This window comes from Aquarana catesbeiana, linkage group LG04, assembly GCF_042186555.1.
Source record: "Aquarana catesbeiana isolate 2022-GZ linkage group LG04, ASM4218655v1, whole genome shotgun sequence".
NCBI classification, from domain to species: domain Eukaryota; kingdom Metazoa; phylum Chordata; class Amphibia; order Anura; family Ranidae; genus Aquarana; species Aquarana catesbeiana.
Window position 1 is genome coordinate 129,437,033 of NC_133327.1, and position 19,262 is coordinate 129,456,294.

A 19,262-nucleotide genomic window follows, 5' to 3' on the forward strand; every position below is an offset into this window, starting at 1 on the left:
TCCACCCCTGCCCATTGAAATGAATGGGCAGCGCTGCTAAAGCGCATGAAAAGCACTTCATCTGCGCCGCTACACGGGTCCTATTAACCCTTTCCTCGGCCGCTAGCGGGGGGTGAAAAGCGCTGCTGTAACATCTGTAAAGCGGTGCTTTACCACTAACGTTCCCCCGCACCCCAGTGTGAAAGTAGCCTTAGATTTTAGTTGGGGGTATCAGAGTAAAGGGGGCTGAATACAAATGCACGCCACACTTTTAAAATATTTGTGAAAGTTTTTTTGAAAACAATCATTTTCCTTCCACTTCACAATTATGTGCAAATTTGTGTTGGTCTATGATATAAAATCGCAATAAAATACATTTGTTTTTGATTGTAACGTGACAAAATGTGGGAAATTTCAAGGCGCATGAATACCTGGGGGGGGGCCTTTAACTCTTCGGGGCTCTATCTAGAAATTCAAACCAAGTATAGCCATTTTTAAAAAAAATTCTTTAACATACATTGACAAATTATTTCCATTAAAGAATGTTACCCCCAACATTTCATCATATTCCTGTTACGCCCATGTACTTGTTTAAATATGTATCCTGTTCTTTGTATTGCTTGCTTTTGTGTGAAATCCCTGTTGTTCCTGCTTTTCAATTAGACTGATCAGACTAGGGAGAATAGAACAGCATGGTCAGTTTTCTGGCTGTGCTGGGTGCTAATCCAATTATTAGACTAGTACTGAATACTTCCAAAGGGGGGAAAAAAGGTATTTATAATGTGTTGTGTGGGTTTTTTTTTTTTTTGTTTTGTTTTGTTTTTTTATGTATACATAAATGGCTTGTCTTTCATTTGTTTTTTAAACTGAATGGGTTTTCTTAAGAGGTGAGGGTTTACATTTAAGCTTATCACTTTTTGCACCCATTATAATGTGCAAAAGGAAGAAGCAAAGATTTCACTACAAAACCTACTTCTGCCACTTTCCTCCGTGAGCTGCTTCTATGTGTATGTAAGCCCATAGATGGCTCATATTTGAAAAGATAGATATGAGAGAATGTAATTTTTCCTTTACAATAGATATGTCAGATACAGATCTATATACATGTTAGAGCAGCTCAGGGAGGAAAACTCCAGATGTAGATTTGTATTTGTTGCAGCACCTGTACTCCAGGAATTTGTCTAGCTCTAAATATTTTTTGTTCTATTCTCAGACTGAACCCAAGCAGTACCTCTCTAACTAGCATGTAATATGTTTTTGTAGGAACTATTGTGAGCATAGGCGATCCTAAGAAGAAGTATACCCGATTTGAAAAGATTGGGCAAGGGTAAGCATCACTTCTTCTTTATTTTAAAGGAATAGAAGTGTTGTTTTTTTATAATGTTACATATGTGCCATGCTACTTGAAGCCTGTTCTTTTTAAAAATTTTATCAGCTAGCTAGCTAGCTATGTGAAAAAAAAGTATACTATACTCCTTATAGATTGTTGTCATGCAGAAGATCGCATGATCTAATTTTTCATTATAATAGAAACAAAGTGTTATCTTCAGCTCATCTCTGCTTTAGGTATAGAATTGCTCTGTAATCTATCCACCCTCCATAGGGGTGCATGTACAGTTCTGATTTGTAAGTTGTGCAGCTAGGGCAGAATTTTTGCCTAGATTGTTGCACATCTGTGTGCATGTATGAGGGGTGGAGAAGAAGGTATACCATCATAGTAGATACCGTATTTATCAGTGTATAACACGCACCGGCGTATAACACGCACCCCAAGTTTAGGAGAGAATTTTAAGGAAAAAAACTTTTAGGAGGGAAGTTTAAGGAAAAAAAACTTACATTAAAATGCCCATCAATGCAGCCTTATCGTGTCCATCTGCAGCCTTGTTAGTGTCAGTGCAGCCTTGCCCCAGTGTCCAGTGCAGCCTTGTCAGTGCAGCTTTGCCCCAGTGCAGCCTTGTCAGTGCAGCTTTGCCCTAGTGGTCAGTGCGGCCTTGCCCCCAGTGTCCATGCTTGGACAGATCGCAGACATTCACATAGCATGTACGGTAGTTTTGAATATGGCGCCGCGGAGTTCGAAAGGGACTCGGCGGAGCTGAACGAACGCCGCCGAGATACACATAGTCGAGTGTACTCGGCTCTTTCCGGGCCGCTCCCAGTCCCGCCCTATGATGGACATAACACAGGTCCAATGGCGGGACTGTGCGTGATTGTGAGCGGCGCCAGAAAGAGCCGAGAACACTCGACTATGTGTATCTTGGCTCCGCCCAGTCACTGTGATTTCGGTGGCGCCATATTTAAAACTACACGCTATGTGAATGTCGGCGGCTATCGCCGCCGATAGATGACAATTGGTGGGGATCGGCGTATAACACGCACCCACGATTTCCCCCTGATTTTAAGGGGGAAAAAGTGCGTGTTATACACCGATAAATACAGTATTTTAACTAAGTCAGCAGTAGAATGAATCCTATATTGACTTTCAGCAGCCACGAAAAGCCATTGATCTTGAGGGGATAAAATTAAAATCAATTTAAGCAGCCATAGGGTCAGTGTTGATAAACTTTGATAAGCAAATGCAGCTTGGTTTTTAACCACTTCCCGACCTCCCCATAACATATACTGCTACAGGGCAGCCATGTATATATACCTGATTCTGCATTTCTGCCTAGGGGGCACGTGCACTGCTTCTGCTGTGATTACTCACAGCAGAAGCCCATATTCGGGTCCTGGGCAATGGATGTTCCCCGAGAACGAACTGATCATCAGGCAGAGATGCAGGATGGAGCTTTACCTATGTAAACAAGGCAGAGCTCTGACTGGGAAAGTGATGGATTTTGTGTCCCTGCAAAGCGGGGAATAAAATCCATCACTTCCTTAGTAAAAGCAGCACACAGTTTACACAAAAACACTGTTTAGGCACACAGTCAACCCTTTGATCAGTGTCATTAGTAAAGTGACAGTGCAAATTTTTTTTTTTTTTTTTTTTTTTTAGGACTGATCACTGTATTAGTGTCACTGGTTCCCACAAAGTGTCAGTGCCTGAATGTCTGCCGCAATATCGCAGTTCCACTATAAGTCGCTGATCGCCACTATTAGTATAAAAAAAAGAAATAAAAGTTCCAGTATTTATACCAAAATTTATACGCTATAACTGTTTTGCGCAAAGCAATCAATATACGCTTTTTTTTTTTTTTTGGTGATATTTTTGGTAAAAACAAAAATATAGCAGAATACATATTGGCCTACATTTTTGAAGAATTTTTTTATTTTTTCTTTCTTTTTAAAATTTCTTTTTTTATTGGATATGCTTTATAGCAGAAAGAAAAACATTTTATTTAGTTTTTTCAAAATTTAAGTTTTTTTTGTTTATAGCTCAAAAAATAAACACAGTGGTGATCAAATACCACCAAAAGAAAGCTCTATTTGTGGGGAAAAAATTACCTAAATTGTATTTGGGTACAGCGTTGCAGGACCGCACAATTGTCAGCTAAAGTAACAGTGCCATATCACAAAAAATGGCCTGGTCATGAAGGGGGGTAAATCTTCCGGAGGTCAAGTGGTTAACATTAGTTTGAGATGCCTTATGAGCTCATTCAGGATTCATTTCAGGTTGACCTGCTATTATCCTACTTCAGGCTACCTTTACATTACCCTAAACTTGTATGGGGAAATATAGAAATTTCCAAAATGAACAAAGACCTGTCAACACTGTCCCTTATTTAGTAGTCCTATGATAAGCTCTGTTTGAGTCTGTACTGCAAACTATTTGCGCTATAGGCCCTATGTTAAATTTGTATTGCAATAGGCTGATTTTATGAGCGTTCCTTTACTAAAATTGCTGCTGTACAGTTTTTGTTTTTTTAAGTATACACACCTAAGTTCTGTTTGTGTAGGTCTTATCTGCATTGTATGTACTAGAGCAAAAAAATTTTTTTTTTTAATTTGCAAACTAGACCATGCAAGAGGCCACAACAGCGCTTTGGCCTATTTGACTTTCATGTTTCCTGTCTGATGCTGCTTCAGGTGTTTTGCAAGGGAAATGATCTTGTCATCATTGGTCTTTTAATAAGTTAGTAGTTTGTCTAGATAGTGGCACTATCCAATGAGCCTTGGTTCTTTTTCACAGTGCCTCGGGGACTGTCTTTACTGCTATTGATGTAGCCACTGGGCAGGAGGTAAGGCGCACATTTCATCTTTATTGTTCTACAAGTCTATTGTGTTTAGTTATTTTGTTGTCCTAAATCATGACACTGGGATGTAGTATCTGTTATAAAAGGTTATTGTACTTTACATATGATCATTACCGATAGCAATTCCTTATTCAATAAATGGAATTAGAATATTGTGGTACAAAATTGATTCACACATTAGAATGAGAAAACATTTTATGGGTTACCTTTACAGTTTATAATCTAGATTGTATTAAATTTCCCTTGCTAGCAGCAGAACAAATAGTAAAAGTTCTTATTCGCCTCCTCTTTGTTTTAATTTTATAAAACCAAATCTGAAAATTAGAAAAATTACTTGACAGTTTTTTTCATTTGTACATTCTGTGCTATGTCGGTTGATGTCTCACAATATGATTTATATAGTATCATTCGTGTTTTCATTTTATTACAGGTTGCGATCAAACAGATTAATCTGCAGAAACAGCCCAAGAAAGAGCTGATCATAAATGAGATTCTTGTTATGAAAGAGCTGAAAAACCCAAATATTGTAAACTTCCTAGACAGGTATGAAGGCCGTTAATATTTTTATGATTACTAACCGCAGTCCACATGTACAGTTATTGGGAGTCTACTATGGTACATCCTTTATACATTAGTTAAATCTAAGCAGTCTTAATGACAAATGAATGTTTAGGAAAGGCAACAGAATGGGGATCTTTTTTTTGGTACAAATTCCGCTTACCAGAATTATTTCTTTTAATAATATGCATTTTTGCAGTGATGAGTGTGTGTGTGAGTAGTGCAGAAAAGTGATGATCTAGTGTATATATTAAGTTTTATATAGCACAGGACTTCCATGCACACTGTTCTTTGGTAATGTTTTTTGTCTTGTGCAGTTTCCTAGTTGGGGATGAGCTGTTTGTTGTTATGGAATATCTGGCTGGTGGTTCTCTCACAGATGTGGTCACAGAGACTTGCATGGATGAAGCGCAAATAGCTGCTGTATGTAGAGAGGTAAGTGCTGCATTAGTTATATACTAGCTGGTTTTTAGGGCTGAGAACCACCTAATATTTGGTTTATGCAGGATTCTAAACCTTTAATCCTAAGTTTGTAGACAAACATAGGTACTTGCAGGCATTTCTGCTGTGTTACCTTCTAAAATTTCGGGCTAGGTAAGTTTCTTTTTAAAGTGATACTAAAGTCTCTCTTTTTTTTTTTTTTTCCCTATAAAAGTAACAAACCTGTTATACTTGCTCTGTACATTGGTTTTGCACAGAGCAGCCCCGATCCTCCTCTTCTCGGGTCCCTCTTCAGTGCTCCTGGCCCCTCCCTCCTGTTGAGTGCCCCCACAGCAAACAGCTTGCTAAGGGGCACCCGAGCCACAGCTCCCTGTGTCCATTCTGACATTGAGCCGTGGCCCGGCCCTGTCCCCTTTCTCTCCTCATTGGCTGACTGTCTTTGATTGTCAGCAGCAGGAGCCCAATGGTCCCACATTGCTGTCTCAGCCAATGAGCAGGGGGTCCCAGGCAGCTGAGAAACTCCTGCAACATCGCTGGATCTAGATGGGGCTTAGGTAAGTATTAGGGGGGCTGCTGCACTCAGTTTTTTTTTCATCTTAAAGTGATTGTAAAGTGTCTTCTTCTTTTTCTTGTTCTTTGGTATATTTATTTAAAAAAAAAAAAAAAAACATGTAATACCTGCTCTGTTGCAGTGGATTTGCACAGAGCAGCCCGGATCCTCCTCTTCTCGGGTTCCGGTTCGGCTCTCCTGGCCCCCCCCCCCCCCCAACACCTGTTGTGTGCCCCCCACAGAAAGCAGCTTGCTATGGCGCACCCGAGCCGAGTCACAGCTCCCGGTGTCCATTCAGACACGGAGCTCTGGCCCGGCCCCCTCTTTCAACTGATCGGCTGACTGACTTTGACAGCAGCGAGAGCCAATGGCACCGCTGCTGTCTCAGCCAATCGGGAGGAAGAGTCTCGGCCGGCCGAGACACTCGTGGACATTGCTGGAGAGAGAGTAAGTATTGGGGGGGGGGGGGGGGGGGGGTGGGCGGGGGCCCAAGGGTGGCTGCTACACATAGAAGGCTTTCTATCTTAATGCAATAAGATAAAAATCTTCTGCCTTTACAACCACTTTAAACTAAGGAGTAATGTAAAAATATTTTATAGGTAACCCTGTACAGTTGATCATTTAAAGTAGATAATGGAGCAGAATTAAAAAAAACGCATGCAGTACATCTCTGCAATACATGCACTGTTCCCTGTGTTTTATCCCATTAAAGCAAACTTGGGAGATGTAGTTCTGTGGGGGCTTGCCTGTGTCAATAGGAAATGACTTGGGGCACTTTCCTGATCCTTAGCATCTGCCCCTGCAATTGTGCTAATGTCTGGCAATGACTTCACAGAAAAAATTAATACTGACATGCTGTAGAGAAGGAGCTTTGGGGGTAAATTTGGGTTCATGCATATAGTAATCCTTTAAAAAGGACCTTAAAGTGGATGTAAACCCAAATTTTTTTTTTTTAATTTTTTTTTTATGTCATAATGTAGAGTATAAGATTTCCTATCATTTGAGCCCAGTCTTGCCACAAAGAGTTAATCCAGCTCTGAGCAATCCCCTTTTATTGTTCAGTGAGATAAATCTTGACAAACAGAGAAAAACTTTGTCAAATCCTTCCCCTTGCTGTGAGTGACAGGTGATTTACATCTCGTGCACTAGCCTAAGACTCATGCATTATTTTTTAATTCCCTCCCCCACTCCTTTCTTCTGCAGCTCTGCAAGGATTGGCTGTTCCACACCTCAGCATGATTTGGCATGCTGCAGTCATGTGGTTACTTTCCTGTCTTTTCACTGGATGTTAGAGATCATAGCAGAAGTTCAGTGTAAGAAATACACAGGAGAAAATGCATATTGACAAGGGGAGTGTAGAGGTGGGCGGGGAGTCTACTGACATCACGACTCCACCCACCGAGCTCCAGACAACAGACTCACCCACAGAATATGCAGTTTTTCGGCTTTCAGAACAGACAGAGGGGAGACATTTGACAGGTAAAGATACATGCTGGAGGCATGTATATTCTTATAGATAACCCCTATGGCAGTAGTTTAGAAAGGATGACATTGGGTTTACATCCACTTCAACTGTGAAAGCTGTTACCAAAAATTGCAGAAGAGGACAAATGAACTAGTCACCAATATTGCCTGTAAGCTCCATGCCACCGAACTTTTTTTCTTCATTTCCTGACTTACTATTGTGTTGTGCACAGTGTTTGTGTATGAGGATAAGGACATCTTTGTAGTAGGAGGATTTTGCTTTCTAATGTTAGAGCTTTCCTCTTGATGACTGGTAAAATTAGCAGAAAAGATTCAGAAATCACAGGTCCACAGAGTGAATGATGCAGGAGATCTTGAACTGCAGATCTTTGGGTACAGCTCTCTTAGACCAGAGCAGTGAGCAGCATTATTTCTTATAAAACTAGCAGCCACACATGCCCTAGATCTCGGACAGCAGATGTGCAACTATGAGGCTCCAGGCACAGGAAGTACATTGCTATTTTTCAGGAGCAATACAAGGCAAAAGGTAAATCTTTTAGGGAATTGTTTAGAGTAGACAGACTTCACATTTCTAGATGTTCATTATAAGGTAGTACATATTCACTTTTTGCGTTCAGGGCTAACTATTCAGATTCTTGCATAAAACCTAATCATTACTACCTGTCTTTAAAGTGAATGTGAAAAGACCACAATACCTGTCACAGTTAAGGTAGAATGCAGCCAATAGCTGGCTCCAGGGAAATGGTGCGTCTCCCACAGTAAGCATAATGCCGTACAGGTGTACCCTGCCTCAGTACTAGCACTGTCTTAGGGGTTAGGCGATGGCAGCCTCTAGTGTTTGGGGGGGGGGGGGGGGGGGTAGTTGTAGCAGTCTTGGGTAACAGTGCTTTTGACTTGTTCTGTTTCTTTGCTTTACCTCCAAGGTGCTCTTAGCACCATTAAGCTATACTATACTGTACAACCTAAAAGTATTCATGTAATTGCATGCGAGTGTATGTATATATCCATCTTTATAATTGAAAAATGCATCTCAAAGTGATCAAAGGATAAACAGATGTTATTAGCTGAAGTTGGTTGCAAAGCTTGACATTTCACGTAAAGCTCACACAGTCTCCTGGCCTCCCTGTTGGCCCTTTTTATTGTGATTGGTGGCCTTTACAACCAGTAGAGAAACTCAAGCCAGTGGGGCCAAGCTTAACTTTCAGAGGCAAGGTTGGGGTTTGCATATAAATCTCCATGACTCTGGATCTATTATGCTTTATTTTAACATATATTCAATGTTTTTGTTTCCGTTTTGATTTTAGTGTTTGCAAGCGCTGGAGTTCTTACATGCCAACCAGGTCATTCACAGGGACATCAAGAGTGATAATGTTCTTTTGGGAATGGATGGCTCTGTCAAGCTGAGTTAGTGTCTTTTTTTTTTTTTTTTTTTTTTTTTTTTTTTTCACATATAAGCCAGAGTTCTTTTGTGTTTCAGTATTTTAATAATATCCTTTTTGTAATTATGGAATTGTGCTAGCCTTTTCTGGCTTCCAGACAGAAAATAATCTGTGATACAGTAATGCAAGATGCACCAGTGAGCCACCTGTCTTGAAAGTAGCAGTTTCCAAGAACATGTGCACCCATTGGCATCAATAGAAAATGTTAAGAAATGAGTCTTTGCTGCACAGGCAGAAGAGAATTCCAGGTGCTATATTAATAGTTCATGGTTTTATTTAGTTCATGTCTCCTATGAAGTCTTCAAGTTCAGCCCCATGGCGGATCTGGATTTAGTCCCATATCAGATGTTCAACCTTGAGAGGAGGGTCTACTCTTGTTAGAGTCTGAGTTCTCCTATGAAGAATCGTCTAGAGGGTGGCGTGTTAATCATTGCTCTCAGTAAGAATATGTAGAAAAGTTATAGGCCAGTGACGTACACTATAGTTTCATATAAGGCTGGTGACACTTTGATTTTCAACGATTTTTTTTTCTGGGCAATTGGCTAAACTGTGCATCATTAAAATAAGTATTTTCATAATTAACTTGGTCTGTCGGTGTCTCTCCCTGGGCCCCCCCCCCTAATTTTGACTCCATTTACATCTTCACTGTGCCACATAAATTATACTCATTGCTTCTTTTTTTCTTTTAGCTGACTTTGGCTTCTGTGCTCAGATTACCCCAGAGCAAACCAAGCGCAGCACTATGGTTGGAACCCCATATTGGATGGCACCAGAGGTGGTGACCAGGAAAGCATATGGACCAAAAGTAGACATATGGTCCCTGGGTATCATGGCTATTGAAATGGTGGAAGGAGAACCACCTTACCTCAATGAGAACCCTCTAAGAGTAAGTTTTTCAGTGCAGTGTCGTGGGGTGCATGAATTAGTGTTTGCTTATTTTCCTTAAACCTTTACTCCAGCCTATCCACTAAATGCACAGTTAAAAGCAGGGTGGTCGAGCTATTAAGATATTGATTCTCCTGTGGTGACCTTGGTCCAGCATGGGTCATACTGCAGTGAAGAACATCACTACACTGATCACATCGCTATGCTCTCTTCTCATTGTAGTGAGCTCTCCATATTGTATTGATAGAATTGTACAATGAAATCGAGTCAGGATCACTCTGTTCACAAAAGTTTATAGCAGGGGTCCTCAAACTATGGCCCTCCAGTCCAGGAACTACAATTCCCGTCATGCCAAAATATCAGTTTTACAATGTCTGGTGGGACATACTCATGATATTGTACATAGAATACAGCTCCTACATCCCAGTCTCATCCTCGTTACGTTTGGCACCCATTGGGGCTTTGTCTGAGTCTTGACAGTACACTTGCCATTTGCAAAATGGGCATGAAATACTGCTTAAATGTGTCTGCATTATCTTTTCGGTATAATATAGCAGGTATGATACTTGGATTTTATGGATAATGTACAGACACCTTTCATTTTACAATGTAGACATTAAAGGAATTATGTTTATACAAGTGAAGGATGTATACCCAAATTATAATCTCCAATACACGGGTGTTAAATTTTTTTTTCAAGGTTTGTGAAAGCATTGCCTTATATGTGGTATGCAACAAGGTAACCAATTAGAATGGGGAAAGAGAAAAGACTCTTTCTCTGAGCTAACTTAATTTAGTAAAAGTAGTTCATACACTGCTGAACCCTCCATTTCAGTCATGCTATATGCTTGGGGGAAGATGCCAGGAAGCCAATGTAAAGACCAATTCATGTTTTTATGTCTTACAAAAAATGCAGCAAGGTTTGTTATAAGGGCTTAAATAGAGACATTAAAACTGATTTATTAAAGAATTTGATAGCCTTTACTGAAAATAAATTGCTTGAATATTGACTGATTATTCACTCATGTGAAAACCATCTGCATCTGATTGTGTTTGAGGAGTTTACACATAACTGCAAAAATGAAGTGTATGTTTGTACATTTTTTTTTATCTGAAGATTCTCAACTGCAGTAAATCAGCCTTACTCTATCTACCTAGATGTTCATTATAATTAGCGGAAGGCTTGCACTGTTTCTGACATCATATTCTACTGAGATTATTTTTCGAGAAAAAAAAAATGTATCCTGGTAATGCACCAGAATTCTTATTAAATGTAAAGATACAGTCCAAAAACAGTTGTTGGTAATACACCTTTACATAGTTTGTTCTTCTCTGCAGGCTTTGTATTTGATTGCCACTAATGGCACACCGGAGCTGCAGAATCCTGAAAAACTGTCTCCAATCTTCCGAGACTTTCTGAACCGCTCTTTGGAGATGGATGTGGAGAAGAGAGGCTCAGCTAGAGAGCTCCTACAGGTGAGCAAACCATCTGTTTGTATAGAAGATGGCTCTCTGATACGACTGAAGGAAAAACAAAGTTCTTTTAAAATGGAACTAAATTTAGGCTCACCATAGATTGACTTTTTTTTTTTTTTTCATTCAACCAGAGGGCTGAATGAATAAAAATGGATTCCTCCATCACAATTGAGGTGGATAGAGGAACCCTACCTGTTGAGATATTGGGGCAAATGTATTAAGACTAAAACAAACTGGAGTCTGGAGTAGCTGTGCATGGCAAACAATCGGCTTTTTCTTTTATTTTCAACTCCAAAGATCTGCTGGTAGGTTAATTGGCCCCATATCTAAGGCTGGGTTCATATCTCCATGTGGAGCAGCTCACAGCAGGGGCCCGGGGCATCCCTGGTTCACTGTTTAAGGTCCGAAATTTACTTATTTTTTCCTGAAACGGACCAGAAGATGTACAGGACTCCTGTGCAATTCACTCCGCTGCCATCTTGGAGCTTTGGGAGCCGGTCACAGTCTCCTAACATGCGAAATGGATGCGGAGGAAACACGCATCCAATTCCCAGTAGTGTGAACACAGCCTCAATTGGTCCTACTATGTGTATGTAAGAATGTGAGCTAGGGACCTTAGATTATAAGCTTCTTGAGGGCAGGGAATGATGTGAATGTAAAATAAGCGTACCTGTAATAAATAAAATGCTTAACTGAACAAGATGACAATAGGTGATTTGGTTACCATGCACAGCAGCTCCAGATTCTGTCTACTCCAGTTTTAGTAAATTCCACCCAGTGTACTTTGACAATGTCAAAATACACCGATCAGAGCTGCAGATCGAGACACTTTTCCAGCAAGTCCGTTCAACAGAATTTGATCATTAGATTGACTTCTGTAGAGCGTGTATGGCTACACCTGGACCAACATTCGGATGGTCCCTGCTGTACCAAATAAAATTTTGATTAACGTATGGTCAGCTTAACTTTTCCTCGCCAACACTCAAAGCTTCACATGGCCGCCTTCTGTGTTTGGGATCCTTTGGCCATCTTGATTGGCAGGGTGAGATTGGCTTAACTCCTGCTCATTCACATTTGAGTTCATGAATTCCGGCACCGAGGTGTCTTGAGAATGTGTATATAGCATGTCACCTCTGCATTAAAGAAACTGCCTACTTGCAGCTTTTTTTCTTTTATTATTGACCTTGAATAGAAGTAAAAATGGTTGAAATCACAAAATACAACAGATTAAAACTTTTAACATTTCTCTATGCAATGGCAGAGCAGCTAATATTCTGTATTTGGAACTTTGAAAAATAGGCTCACCCGCTCTGTGTAAGCATTACCTAAAACAGAGAAGGGGAGTTCCTGCTGTGTGATTTATTTTTCAGACCTGTTCAGAAGTCTACTAGTTTCTAAAAGTATATCCAGATAATGTTCCATGTCAGCTCAGATTGAACGTATAGCAGAGAACTTCTTTAAAGACTTAAGTTCATTCTGATTTAAAAAAAAAAAAAAAAATGCATGCGCTTTTGCAGGAAAAAAATGCATTGCATTTTTTTTTCCCCCCACAGGAGCCTGCAAAACATTGCGCACACAATCCGTGGAATGTGGGTGCAGTGTCAGGCTCCTGCAGACACATCCTCCAGCTCTTTGCCCATACCTATGTAATATCTTTCACTTAGCAAGTTTGAAATGTCGGAGTGCATTCATAGTCTATTGAGAGCTACAAGCCATCTGCCATGGTGGCACATGAGACTTGTAATTTATTCATTCACAGGTCTGCCTGCACAGCCGCGTTGCTTTTAATGTGACATTGCTCGCTGTAACAGGTGGGGGCGATCTCTGGGGGTTTAAAGCAGGTGATTAGGAACATGTTATACCCTAAATACAGGTGTAACATGTTCCTAAAGGTTAAGTTATTCTTTTAAACCCTGCTGTTCTTCATCAGTTGGTAAGGGTAAAATTTAAATAACTTATTTTTCTGATTGTTACAGCACCCATTCTTGAAACTTGCCAAGCCACTGTCCAGCCTCACACCTCTAATCCTGGCTGCAAAAGACGCCATGAAAGGCAACCGCTAACATCCAGTCAAGTCCTTCCTCTTTATCGCCCTTTGCCTTCTTAACCACCTTAACATTTTTGCAAGTGCCACTCTGGCTCTGCTCACACGCTGCTGAGACGAGGATGTATAAAACCAGTGGCCTTCTGTGAAGAGAACAAGAATCGGAGCATCATATATTTGTCTACTTGCTGTGGCAATGAAAGTACTGAGAAAATGAAATGGAGACCCCACAATGTTCATTTTTCTTCCTGGAAGAAACAAATGAAACTGATTTCTGTCTGTGGCCTTTACAACCCCTTGAGTTTCAGGGGTTACGACTGCATTATGGGAATTACCTTACTTTGTCTGCTTTCTTCATTCTGAGGACCCCCACTCCTGTTTTCTGGCCTTTTCTTGATACTTGAATAACTCTCATGCCAGTGTCAGAGCTTTTCTTCACTCTTTGCTGGCTCTTTATATTCCTCTTGCTGTCTCTGTGCCTGGATCAGGGACAATGTGCCTCTGGACAGCTATTCTGCCACCACTGTGTTCAACCTCTTCCCTGCCACAGCTGTATGTTGCTGTGCCCTGTAGTAGGGAAGACATAAAAATGTCTTATTTTGTCTGTCATGTCCATTCAAATAGGGAAAGGGCTAAGGAAAGTGGGGAAGTAAAAACATTTTTTTACGATTTGTGCCATGACATTTCAAGACCTACATGCCTCTTCCGCACATTGATGGCCCTTTTGTGGTTAACATGGACACTTAAATGTAACTTCCAAGTGCTCTTAACATTACACATGGGAAGGTGTCCTGTGTATTTACTAAAGAAATTTAATTTGGAAGGTTTTTTTTTTTTTTTTTTGCTGTTAAGGCTTCATACAGTGTCAAGGGAATTAGTGCCAAAGTTAGTTACTATGCAGCACCTGTATTTTCTTTTTATAAATCATACCTGGTCAGTTTATACATTTAATGTTTGGCAAAAACTGCAATATGCAAAAAAAAAGTGCCTAGGACAAGTCTGTGGGAATCTCAAACAACCAGTATTTTTTGTATATGGAGAGTAATTATGTGGTAGCTGATCTTTATTAAGAAAAAGCAGTTGTTTGGTAAGTTGGTAAAGATCAGTATTTGCCTTGATATTTGTTATTGCGTAAGATATTAATAGTGCAATTTAGACTTCGAGTCGGACAAATGCCAGATGACATTTGTCTTAACTTCGTTACAGTTACCAGTAAATTTCCTTTAAAGGCCTGACTTGGCCAAAAGGGGTTCCATGTTTGTTTGTTTTTCTTCACTGGACAAAAGGGAATTTTTGTACAATGCTAAACTGCCAACCGGACTCAATTTCTTTCCTGGTCCTCAATTTCCTTGCCTTCAAAGAGCTCTGATTTGACCTTGTTGTGAATTGAGCACAAGGCTGAATTGTAGGTCTGTAGACATTTCATGAGATGCCCATATCAAGACTGGAAGATGTAAATCTGAGTCATTCTTTGAGCAATAGTAAATGTGCCTTTTACTTTCAATTACTGAAAAGCTGCAGTGTGTGGTTTGGACGAGTTATAGAGTAGAACTCTGGCACCTGTCACATCAAGCACAGCAGGCATTTTAAGGAGATGGAGAATCTTCATTTACAGCAAGCCATCATTTTCTATGAGCAGTGGTTACAAGCCGTAAGCCACTGTCGCACAGGATTTTTAGTTGCTGTGCATGCAGTCCCTGTGTTTTAGTGTGCCTGGGAGGCACAGGGCCCTCTGGCTGCAGCCTGTCCATGAATGCTGTACAAAGTGGTACTCACTTTTGGGGCACTATGCTTCAGAATATCCATGTTCCAGACATTCATCCCTGAATGTACACGGCCCTAAATGCAAAGTTGCTGCACCTGTCCCCTAGGTGCCCTAAAACGCTGTGATTGCATGCACAGCAGCTAGACAGCCCCTGTGCAACCTGCCTTATGGGAGTTGTTTTTCTGGCTATAGATCATCAGCTACTGCAGTGTTTTTGTACTTTTGTGTGACAGTTTAGAAGGTTGTCCTATATTTTTTTTTTTTTTTTGCTGCTGCCAAGACACTGACTTCTTTTCCTAAAGAGATTTCATTTTGTCACTAGATTTTTGCACTGTCGACTATTCTAACCGCTGCTACTTTTTGCTACTTTACTCGGTTTATTTTCTTTCTTTTGTAGGTATAATTCATAGATGCTTTGGTTTTATAGCATGTGCTATGCTTTGGTCTGTTGATCATGTGCTATGAACTGTTACATGACCTCTGTCTCCTTTAGGCTTTATACACTGTGATGCTGTGAAGGTTATCTCCATCTAGTATAGTGACCTGCATTTACAGCACATTGATATTGGTTGGCTCTAACTGATCTCATGGTGTCCTCGGTCACTAGAGGGAACCCAAGCATCATTCATGTGCATTGCCAGTTGTAAACATGGCGGTGAGTGCTTACATCTGCTTTTAACATAGAGATTAATGGGAACTCTAGATTTTTTTTTTTTTTTTTCATCCAGCAGCTAAGGTACGTATAGATGAAAACTTTGCCCCCTACTGCAGTGTGTTTAAACATATACAAATATCCACAGTAATACTTTAGCTTACAATAATTTATTGTTACAGACCACTTCAGAATTGTAGGACAAAGAGCTGTGTGGTAACCCATAGCAATCAATTACAAGAAATCTTTCCTTGGTTTTTCTACACTGTACAGTTGAATTCTGATGGTAGATGTACCAGCACAGAATTGCTCTGTTGCATACTGTTGTTCAGCTAAGGTCTTGTGAAACTTTGCTGGCTTAAAGTGTACCTGACAGTTCTACACAGTATAGGTAGCCATTTTGTGAGATTAATTGGTTCGCATGATATCCTCTTGGGTGGGGGGTGGGGGGGGGTCTTGTTTTTCGATTAAATTTTTGTGGGGCACAAGGTAAGCCGAACTAATACATTGCCTATTATTATTCCAGAATTAATTAGTTACATCGTTACTAATTTCTACTCAAGTCATAGCATGTATTTTAATAAATATGGCAACCAAGTGCTCTGTATGCTCAGCAGGCACACCTTTAAGAAAGACTCATTTAATAAAAATAAATGAAGGCTCACCTCATGGCTTATTTTGCTAAGTGAGTTTTGGTAAATGGATTTTCATTTGCTTATATTTTGCTGTGCCCCGCTGACCTTGGAAGCAACATTTCCAAACCTCCAGTCTGAGGCTTAAGCAGTGTACATATCATGGTCACATGCACTGCCAGCCTGATATTTCATCTCCCAAAATGCCTTGCAATGGCAGTCAGTAATGTGTACACATCCAATGCTGCATTCGAAAAAGCTTGGTGACGAAATTGAGGGATGGTGTATGTGCTTGCGCTGCCTGTGTCTGTATGTATTAATGTAGTCCATAATGGGAATGCACCAAGGCGTAAGATAAGGCACTGAAAATGATAGCAGTAGCTTGAAACCTCTTCTGGCTCTGTATGTATACCCCGAAACCCAGAAGTACAATGAGACTCGATTGCAGTGTGAGGAGTCCAGGTACTTTAATTAACAATGTGATTATATGATAACGGGTACCGGGCAAAGACTCCAGACCTTACCATGTAGTCCTTATATGTACATAGATGGCTTACATTTTGCATCGGAGTACTGAATTGTCATCAAGGCTCAATAGTGAGCCAGTACTTATGAAAATCGTTCACCATGGTGCTCACAAGTGAAAATCAAGGGCTTTCATTCCTTTTTATTTTTCTATATATTATGCAAAGTTTCCTGTCAAATGTTTTTATGTCTGTTGATTTCTTCTTGGGTTTTTATTTTCTCAACAGTCATTAATGCTCATTGTTGGTAAAGGAACATCAACAGTCTTTTTTTTTTTTTTTTTTTTCCTGAAGGTGAAATCCTTTAAAAAAAATCACATTTCTTTTGCTCAGAATATAAGATAAAATATCTAAAGGCCCCTCTGAGCCTGTCAAACATCAATTGTTTTCCTATGGTGCACCATATGGTATTTTGTGTTGATAAACCCCCAGGCGGCAGTCTGTGGCTACTGCTTAGTATTTAGAAGTCACATTTGACGAATCATACTGTATCGGAGTTAAGTGTGAAGACGGCTGTAATTGTTTCAGGATAAAATGTAATACTTTGAAAAATGCATGTAAATAGCTAGGACTTAGCAGACGAATAAGAGAATGTTACATGAATTTTGTAGGCGAATGCATTAACCCCCTACATAGGGCATTTCTAATATACCATATCTTTTGTGTTGACAAATCCCTGACTCCTTAACATTCGAGAAATGAACGGATAGATTGTTTTCATACTGAATATATAATTTCTTTTCAAGGATTTGGGAAAATGGCATAGTTTGAACAAAGGGTCTGAAAAGAATATTTGCTTTGTAACAACACTTGCAATATACATACTGTTAGAATACTGCTAGTCATGTGGAATCAGCAGCATGGTGGCACAGTCATTCTCCAAGCTGGTCTGCTGCCCCCTGCTGGCTCTGACTGCAATCGCATAGTCTTGTCAGTATTCCTGCAGCTACTTACTGTCAGGTCTGCCCTGACTTCACAGTCAAATACAAATCTTACTTTTGGCTGGAGACCTGAATACAGTTTGTTACTAAATAACTCCCCATTTCCAACTGCAGAATTCGGCACAACCTCCACCTTTCTGACAAATCTGGGTTTTTAAGGTTAAGCTAATCTAGAGATTTTAATCTCTTGCTGCTCAGCAATTTAAAATTGATCCTCCATGAAGAAAAACATTGAGGCAGCCATTGCTGATTTGCTTGTTTTGCAACTCCTACTTATCCAATAACTTCGTAACTTTTAGTCCCTGAACCAAAACAAGTACGTAGATAAGGGCTTTCCTGATCTGATAGTGTTGAGGGTTACTGTAACAGCCAGGCAACTTTCATTTACAGGTCAGCAGTGCCAGATCCCCCCCCCCCCCCAATTGTTTTCCATGACCAGTTTATTTTACCCATTTGTTACTCCATTTGCATAACCCCTAAATCATCATTTTGCTATTAAGAGATTACCAACACGTGAAATTTCTCAGCAGTAAAAGATTAAATTGCCCTTGTGGCTTGGTCAGGCAGGGTAGCATAATTGACTTTCTTAACATCTCTTTTTTTTTTTTTTTTTGTTTTACTTTTGCTTCTACAGGCCCTTGAAGTGCCTATTGCATTCTGTGAGAAACAGGTGTTACCATGAGCATGCAATACTTACCTGTATTTGTGGAATGCTGGAGCTATATGTGCATTCTGTAGGTGCGGCTGTTTTTTTACATGGTAACAAGCAACTTTTGTAACTTTCCATTTGGGTATAATAGACATTTAAAGAACTGCTTCCGTCAAAGTGGATAAGAAACTTTTGTCTATGGATGCAGAATCCAGGCACCAGCCATATCTACAGGACAGGTTAATGCTTGATAAGCCACATATATAGCATTAATTTACCTTTATGGGAGGAAGGGCTAAAGGTTACATGCCTGCAGTAATTCTGGGGCATTGACTTCTTGGCCCAGCAGTAAAGATTTGATGTGTATTCAGTATCATTTACGATGTTAATTATTTCACTGACCTACTTTACTGTATCAGATTTCCGAAAGCTGGAGCTGTAGTTTAAAGCCATGTCCATAGCTGTTCCTTGAACCCCAGAAAAATGAGTTCATTTCAGTATGAATCCACTAAGCTGTTATTTTGCTATATTTCCTGATTTCTTTGCCTCTGTAGCCTTTGCATGCTGATGTTTTCATATTTCTGTGGATCTCTTTTCTGGAGTTCTTCCTTTTATCCTGACTTGTTTAATTTATCCCATCCTTTTTATTTAATTGTTAATTTTTACGGCAATAACTACTGAATCATTTGTGTGCGTCGACCTTGCTTGGAATAAACTTTTTGTTTTATTTTATTAGTATGATTTATATTTATATTCCCACTGTCTAATTTTGCACTGTTAGAATTAAATTCACCATAAAATCTAGGGCCTGTTTACACCTTTCTGTTCTGGTGCATTGCATTAAAGCATTAGTAAACTCTGCATTTTGATTTTTACCTACAAGTAAGCTTTATTATAAGCTAGAAAAAGGAATAGTTACTAACTGTAGAAATAATCTCCTGTTGCCTATGACCGTGGACTATAGTGGCACAGCATAGGAGACGGCAAAAACTAAGATAAAATGTATACTTTATTTGTACAGTATTAAAGCTATACAAAACAATATTGTGTCC

General features: G+C 39.9%; 1 protein-coding gene across 1 annotated transcript in view; it reads left to right on the forward strand.

The window, feature by feature from the left end:
• Positions 1-18,942, forward strand: part of PAK2 (p21 (RAC1) activated kinase 2) — a 71,211-nt gene extending 52,269 nt beyond the window's left edge. The window contains exons 8-15 of the mRNA XM_073625621.1: positions 1,243-1,306; positions 4,106-4,154; positions 4,600-4,712; positions 5,045-5,162; positions 8,508-8,607; positions 9,332-9,528; positions 10,866-11,003; positions 12,980-18,942. Of these exons, the coding sequence (XP_073481722.1) occupies positions 1,243-1,306; positions 4,106-4,154; positions 4,600-4,712; positions 5,045-5,162; positions 8,508-8,607; positions 9,332-9,528; positions 10,866-11,003; positions 12,980-13,066 (866 nt within the window). The 3' untranslated portion in view covers positions 13,067-18,942. The remainder of the gene's footprint in view (positions 1-1,242; positions 1,307-4,105; positions 4,155-4,599; positions 4,713-5,044; positions 5,163-8,507; positions 8,608-9,331; positions 9,529-10,865; positions 11,004-12,979) is intronic.
• The last annotated feature ends 320 nt before the right edge of the window (positions 18,943-19,262 follow it).